The sequence below is a fragment of the Chiloscyllium plagiosum genome, unplaced genomic scaffold (genome assembly GCF_004010195.1).
Source record: "Chiloscyllium plagiosum isolate BGI_BamShark_2017 unplaced genomic scaffold, ASM401019v2 scaf_3640, whole genome shotgun sequence".
In the NCBI taxonomy this organism is placed as follows: Eukaryota; Metazoa; Chordata; class Chondrichthyes; order Orectolobiformes; family Hemiscylliidae; genus Chiloscyllium; species Chiloscyllium plagiosum.
In genome coordinates, this window is record NW_025212711.1 from 7,489 (window position 1) to 15,145 (window position 7,657).

Consider the following 7,657-nt stretch of genomic DNA (forward strand, 5'->3'; position numbering starts at 1 on the left):
ACAAATGTAACATTCAGGCACAAGTCAGCTAACATTTGCAACAAGTTCTCTCTCACTCACATGCATTCTATAAAACGCTTTATACATAAGTGTACCACTTGAAAATCAGATGAAAATTCAAGTCTTCTACTTCCCAGTTTGCTAACACGTAGGTGAATTGCACAAGAATTCAGAGAGGTGGGGTGTTGGACAGGTGAAAGGCAGGTCTGGAATCCATGTTCAGAAACACGTGAAGTGTGGCTGCTCATTAACAAAGTCTCCAGTAGAACAGTCCTGCCTTCTTGAGCTGTGGATCATTTGTGAGAACCCTATGCAAAGGGAGGGGGCAAGAGGCATTATACCCTCAACTGAAGTTTACTGCTGCGTCGTAGATCGTTGTTTGGCAGGGGATGAATGAGGAGATGGCAGATGCTCAGACGACCCTGTTGTTGTCATGGCAGATTGGATATGAACCGTCTTGTGAAAGAGTTTATTGCTGAGCATGATCACAAAGGAGAAGAGGTGGAGCTGGAAATGAAATGATCTCAGTGGGGTCTTTGCTTCGTTTGCACTTATTATAAATAGAGGAAAGAGAATGGAGAACAAACAGCCACTGATGACATAGGATGATGGCAGAGCAGTGAGGATAGCCAATGGCAATCCAAAACCAAAATAATAAGGCCAATTCCGCTCAATATTAGACAAGCGCTGATGCATCTCAATTCCATTGTTGAACCATTTGTATTCAAAGCAATAGAGAGAATACAGCATCGACATGTGAAATAGGCTCCCCAGCTGTCCAATAATTTCAATCGGAAAATGACTCACTATCAGTCCCTGAATGAGGAACAAGGCCTGCAGGAGCAGATTGAAAAGCATGTCCGCGATAATCTTACTTATACTGGGGAAAGGTTGTGCTTTCCTTCCAGACACTTTAAACGCTAGGTCAGCAATGTCCTGAAACCAGATGGCATTCACTATTTTACTGAGGACAAACAGGGGCAATATCCACAAAGCACTGAAAGTGGAGTTCAAGATAAATTCCAGCCAGGACCAGACATCGCCATGTAATGAGGGGTCACCAATAATAGTTGATGGTAAAGGTTCATCTTGGATTGCAGTTACTAGCGGTGTTCCGCAAGGATCTGTTTTGGGACCATTGCTGTTTGTCATTTTTATAAATGACCTGGAGAAAGGGCTAGAAGGTTAGGTGAGCAAGTTTGCGCATAATACGAAAGTCGGTGGAGTTGTTGACAGTGAGGAAGGATGTGTCAGGTTACAGCGGGATGTAGATAAGCTGCAGAGCTGGGCAGAAAGGTGGCAAACTAAGTTCAATGTAGGTATGTGTGAAGTGTTTCACATTGGTGAGAGTAACAAGAAGATGAGGTACTTGGCTAATGTTCGGATACTTGGTAGTGTGGATGAGCAGAGGGATGCTGGTGTCCATGCACACAGATCTCTGAAAGTTGCCACCCAGGTAAATAGTGCGGTAAAGAAGGCATATTGCGGACTGACTTTTATTGGTAGAGGAAATGAGTCCCGGAGTCCTGAGGTCATATTGCAGTTGTATAAGACTTTGGTGCGGCCGCATCTGGAGTATTGTGTGCAGTTTTGGTCGCCATACTACAGGAAAGATGTATAGGCACTGGAACGGGTGCAGAGGAGGTTTACCAGGATGTTGCCTGGTATGGTAGCAAGATCGTATGAAGAAAGGCTGAGGCACCTGGGGCTGTTTTCATTGGAGAAAAGAAGATTTAGGGGTGACTTGATAGAGGTGTACAAGATGATTAGGAGTTTAGATAGGGTTGACCATGAGACCCTTTTTCCACGTATGGAGTCAACTATTACGAGGGTGCATAGCTTTAAATTCAGGGGTGGTAGGTATACGACAGATGTTAGGGGTAGATTCTTTACTCAGCGAGTCGTGAGTTCATGGAATGCTGTGCCAGTATCAGTGGTGGACTCTCCCTCTTTATGGGCATTTAAACGAGCATTGGATAGGCATATGGAGGATAGTGAGCTAGTGTAGGTTAGGTGGGCTTGGAACGACGCAACATCAAGAGGCAAAGGGCCTGGACTGCTCTGTATTTTTCTATGTTCTTTGTTCTATGTTCTACTTTTCATCATTTATATAAATAATTTGGATGCGAGCATAAGAGCTGCAGTTAGTAATTTTGGAGATGACAATAAAATTGGAGGTGTCGTGGAAAGCGAAGCAGGTCACCTTATATTTCAACGAGACCTTGACCAGATGGGCCAAGGGCTGAGAAGTGGCAAATGGATTTTAATCAAACGAAATGTGAAGTGCTGCATTTTGGGAAAGCAAATCAGAGCAGGACTTGTAAACTTAATGGTAAGGTCCTCGGGACTGTTGCTGAATAAAGAGAACTTGGAGGGTAGGACATTGGTTACAGGCCACTTCTGCAATATTGTGTGCGATTCCGATCTCCTTTCTATCAGAAAGATGTTGTGAAACTTCACAGGGTTCCGGAAAGATTTACAAGGATGTTGTCAGGGTTGGAAGATTTTATCTATAGGGAGAGGTTGAATAGCCTGGGGCTGTTTTCCCTGGAGCGTTGGAGGCTGACGGGTGACCTTTATAATATCATGAGCTTTATAATATCATGAGGGGCAGGGATAGCATAAATAGGCAAAGTATTTTCCCTTGTTTGGGGTGTGCAGAACTACAGGGCATAGGTTTAGTGTGAGAGCGGAAAGGTATAAACGAGACCTAAGGGCTACTGTTTCACTCAGAGGGTGGTAAATGTATGGAATGAGTTTCCAGAGGAAGCAGTGGAGGCTCGTAAAATTGCAACATTTGAGTGGCAGCTGGATGGATATGTTTGTGGGCCTACAGCTTTGAGCTCTCTAATTCATCTCCCACATTATCCAATATGAGTGAACTTCCCTGCAGGATTTATTGAATGCTGTAGATTCAATTAGATTCCCTCCAGTGTGGAAACAGGCCCTTTGACCTAACAATTCCATGCAGCATCCAAGGAGCAGGAGAATCGATGTTTCGGGCATAAGCCCTTCCTCATTCCTGAAGAAGGGCTTATGCCCGAAAGGTCGATTCTCCAGCTCCTTGGATGCTGCCTGACCTGCTGCGCTTTTACAGCAACACATTTTTCAGCTCTGATCTCCAGCATCTGCAGTCCTCACTTTCTCCTAACAAGTCCACACCGAGCCTCAGAAGAGTAACCCAACCCTCTCCGACTAATGCACCTAACACCTTGAACAATTTAGTGTAACAATTCATCTTTGGATCTCACTGTCTTTCTTCTTTCTGGCTGGTTTACCGTCTTCAATGGTGGTACTGGATGCTAAATGAGATGGGAATTCTGTTCCATCAAGAACTCTAAGTAGCTGCAGGAGACAGAGAAATAGGCAGACGCAGAAAGGAAATTCATATAATAATGATTACACATGTAGAATGGTACTGAGACTCTGGGAGATCTACAATACCTCCGTCTCCATTCCTGGCCTGTGCAACATCATCTCTCTGCTCTTCTCTCGAGAGAGGACAATTTTGTTGGCTCAGGATCTAAGAGTAGTTACAACGGAAAGTAGCAGCTACACCCACACAGTGATGAATACCACATGCAACGATACTGAGCGATATCACTAGAGTGCAGGAAAATCGCACATTCGAACAATGGTGCAAAAAAAAATCAATAGAAGTGCACCTGGAGAAGCACAGCAGGTCAGACAGCCTCGGAGGAGCACGGTGGGCGGCACGGTGGCACAGTGGTTAGCACTGCTGCCTCGCAGCGCCAGAGACCCGGGTTCAATTCCCGCCTCAGGCGACTGACTGTGTGGAGTTTGCACATTCTCCCCGTGTCTGCGTGGGTTTCCTCCGGGTGCTCCGGTTTCCTCCCACAGTCCAAAGATGTGCAGGCCATGCTAAATTGCCCGTAGTGTTAGGGAAGGGGTAAATGTAGGGGTATGGGTGGGTTACGCTTCGGCGGGTCGGTGTGGACTTGTTGGGCAGAAGGGCCTGTTTCCACACTGTAAAGTAATCTAATCTAATCTGAAAGTCGACGATTTGAGCCGAGCAACAAGTGGTTTTGATTCATGGAGCACCTCCATCATTACTCAGGAAAAGTGGGGTATTCCATTTTGATGGATTACATGGGAACTGTGCGGGGACCAGTGTCACGGGCAAACATATGAATGTAATTTTGGACAGTGGTTTAAACTGACAAAAGTGAGGCAGGAGCAAGGTTCAAGTGAAAGAATATTTTCAAATACAAAGACAAAGTTTGAAACATGGAAGAAACTTGACAATGTAGTTGAAGATAAGGAGAAAGGAACACGAAGGGACAAGTATAATTTAAGTGTACATTGTTCAGTTAATTTGCGACAGGAAATAGTCATTAAAATGTAATTTATATGTTCTTTATTTCAATGCACATAGTATCTGCAAGAAGGCATATGGACATCAAGAAGTGAATGCCTTTGATCTAATCACCAGTCAGACTTGGTTATTATGAACTAAAGATGGGACATGAATATTTGAGGTTCCTCAGTTTTGCAGACTGGAATGCAGAGAGGAGGAACCTGTTAGCTATAGATAGCAAAATTAAGACTGCCGAATTATTTCCCCTCAGATCATGAAAGCAATTTGGAAAGATAATGTGCCCAGAAATGGAAGTGGGAGAACAGTTTCTAGCCTGCCTAACAGCACTGTATTAAGCAAGAAATTACAGGAATTTATAAAAACACAAAATAATAATTGTGGGGGTCTTCAATCTTCATGTGGTCGAGTCAATCGCATTTGAAAGAGTGATCCTGAAGCGGAGTTTGTAGAATGTTTTTGTCAGTGTGTGTTGGAACAACGGCATTGTGCAATGACTGAGGATGTGCCTGTTTCAGAAGCTGCATCATGAATCTGCATCATGAAGCTGATTGAATGAGTCATGGCACAGTCTGAGATCCTCCAGCAAATTGGGAATAAGGTGAAATTCAAAGGCATGATAAAGTTTTTTAAATTGATCCCCATAAGTGACAAACAATAACTGGGGACCAGAAACAGATTGCCATGTATTGAGTCTGAGAGGGAGCACTACCCGAGATAAACAGGGAAACAGTGAAATGTCTGGCTGCAAATGATCAGGGACAAACATGGGAAGGAACAGCCTCAAATATACAACAAAAAGGCACATTCTTCAGCTCTGGGCACTCTCACCATCTGTTCCCTCGGTCTACAACACAAAGCCCAGAATTTTCGAGCATCTCCTTCCAGTTCTGACCAAGAGTTAGATCAGACTCTCGGCACTAACTGTTTCTCTCTCCACACAACATTCCTCAGCCATTCATTTTCCGCAGCACACACTGTGTGGACGACATTAACCGTGCAGCCCTTGTAGCCAGCGCCTGCGCAGTAAGGCCCGGCTACTTTGGTTTCCACAGGCTTGGATCGGGTTGCCTGATGGGAGTTGTAGCTCTGACAAGCACTCACAAGCTCCTCGGCGCTGAACAACCAACGGCCGGGAGTTCGAAACCAGAGTAGAGATCAGAGTGGTGCTGGAAAACCACAGCATGTCAGGCAGCATCCGAGGAGCAGGAAAATCGATGTTTCGGGCAAACGCCCTTCATCAGGAATGTAGGCATGGAGGATCCAGGGTGGAGAGATCAAAACATGGCAAATAAATAAAAAAGTGGTTAGATTGTATCTGACTGGAAATGGGTATAGCCTGTCATCTGTGTGCACAAATGTTACTTGCCACGATTCAGTATGAGTTTGGATATTGTCCAGATCTTGCTAAATTTAACATGGTCTGCTTCAGTATCTGAGAAGTTGTGAATTGCGCTGAATATTGTGTCATCATCATTGAACATCCACACTTCTGGCCTTATCATGAAAGGAAGGTCATCGACGAATTAGCTGGAAATGTTTATGCCTAGGAACTACCGTTGGAAACTTGAGCTCTTGTGGTACAGTGGTAGTGTCTCCAACTCTGGTCTAGAAGATTTGTGTTCAAGCCCCACATGCTACAGGGGTGCATAATAACATCTCTGGATATGTTGATTAAAAATACTGACAATGAATCTGCTCCTGCAGAGTTGTCCTGGAGCTAAGATTACGGACATGCAATATGCACAACCATTTTCATCTGCATCATCCTCCCTACCTGTGCTGATACAAGTGAGAACAAGTATGACAAAAGTGCCTTGATTCTCCAAGGGTTTTACAGCATGAATATTGTTTAAAAAGCCACACCCAACCCCAGGCTTAAAGAGTTGCCAACGAATGAAATATTCACTGGTTTTCTCTGCACAGATGCAGCCAGATTTGCAGAGTGTATCCGACAGTCAGTCTGTGATTTTCCTAAATTTATTTCAAACTCAAATCATGAGAAATCTAACATTAAATCATTTTGGCTCATTGGACATATGTGGCAGCCCACGACGATGAAAGGAAATAGAAGCAGGCGTTGGCCATTCAACCCAACAATGCCTGCTCAGCCATTTCATGTGATCATGGCTGATCATCCAACTTCGTCCCCTGTTCCACTTTTGCAACATACCTTTCGCCCCAAGAATTGTATCTGTCTCTGTTCTGAAAGCTTTCAGTGCTATGGCCTCATCTATTTTCTGTGTCAGTGAATATCACAGGCTCAGTGCTCACTGGGTGAAGAGATTTCTCCTCACCTCAATCCTAATTAATCCAGGACCCTGTACCCTTCGATTGTGATCTCTGCTTCTGGGCTGTCTGGTCATCAGGAACATCCGTCCTGTGTTTACACTGTCTAGTCCGGTTGGAAATTTGCAGGTTATGAGATCCAGCTTCATTCTTCACAACAGCAGTGAATATCGTCCTAACCAATATAATCTCTCTTCATAACCATCCGTGCCATCCGATGGCATCAATCTGGTAAACCGTTGTGCTCCCACAGTAGCCAGAGCATCCTTTCCCAGATAAAGGAAAACAACACTGCACATAATACTCCACAGGGGGGTCTCACCAATGCCCTGTACAACAACAGCAAGCCCTCCCTGCTCCTGTACCTGAATCCTCTCGCTATGCCAGCGAACATACCGTTTGCCTTCTTCACCGCCCGCTGCCCCTGCCTGTGACATTCACCGAATGCTGTACAAGGAGAGTCAGCGCTGACTGAAACACCCTCCCGTTCCCAGTCGAGCATCATTCAGTCAATAAACTGCCTTCGCAAAGGGGACATACATTTAACCACGTCTTCAGTCCCTGCTGCTCCTTCATACTTACTTTCCCTGACAGGTGCACGAGGACACCCGGGTCTTTTTGTGCCTCACCATTTCTCAATCTCTCACCATTCTGTGAATAATCCACTTGCTTGTTCTTCCCCCCAAAGGGGACAAACTGATATTTACCTCCTCTCTACATCACCTGCCATGCATTTACCCACTCACACAACTTGTCCCAGTCAGACTGAAGCATCTCTGTCCGTTCCTCATAGCTCACCCTCCCACTCCGCATTGTGGCACCTGCCAATTTGGAGGTTTTTACATCTAATTCCTTTCTCTTAAATCGTAAACATATATTGTGAATAGCTGGGGCCCAAGCACTGATACCCACTGGCTGCCATTCAGAAAAATACCCGTTCATTCCTACACTTTGTTTCCTGGCTGACAACCAGTTCTCCCTCCGTGTCAGTACATTACCCCAATTTCATCTGCTTTAATTTTCCTTTCTAAA

The 7,657-nt window shown here is 44.8% G+C and overlaps 1 protein-coding gene across 1 annotated transcript; it reads right to left on the minus strand.

Moving 5' to 3' along the window:
* Positions 1-241: 241 nt before the first annotated feature.
* Positions 242-7,062, minus strand: LOC122547448 (etoposide-induced protein 2.4 homolog). Its single transcript, XM_043686069.1, has 3 exons — positions 6,991-7,062; positions 3,252-3,345; positions 242-1,088 (listed from the first exon to the last, which is right to left on the minus strand). Exons 1-3 carry the CDS (start codon positions 7,060-7,062, stop codon positions 355-357), a joined length of 900 nt encoding a protein of 299 aa, XP_043542004.1. The 3' UTR covers positions 242-354.
* Positions 7,063-7,657: the final 595 nt, after the last annotated feature.

Bases quoted from the DNA above. Each gene is read 5' to 3' on its own strand.
- LOC122547448 (XM_043686069.1), bottom strand. From the start codon at position 7,062: ATGTCACAGGCAGGGGCAGCGGGCGGTGAAGAAGGCAAACGGTATGTT. The intron at 3,346-6,990 runs GTACAGGAGCAG...TGTCTCCTGCAG, and splicing joins GGCATAGCGAGAGGATTCAG to CTACTTAGAGTTCTTGATGG. The intron at 1,089-3,251 runs GTGAGATCCAAA...CTGCAATCCAAG, and splicing joins AGCCAGAAAGAAGAAAGACA to ATGAACCTTTACCATCAACT.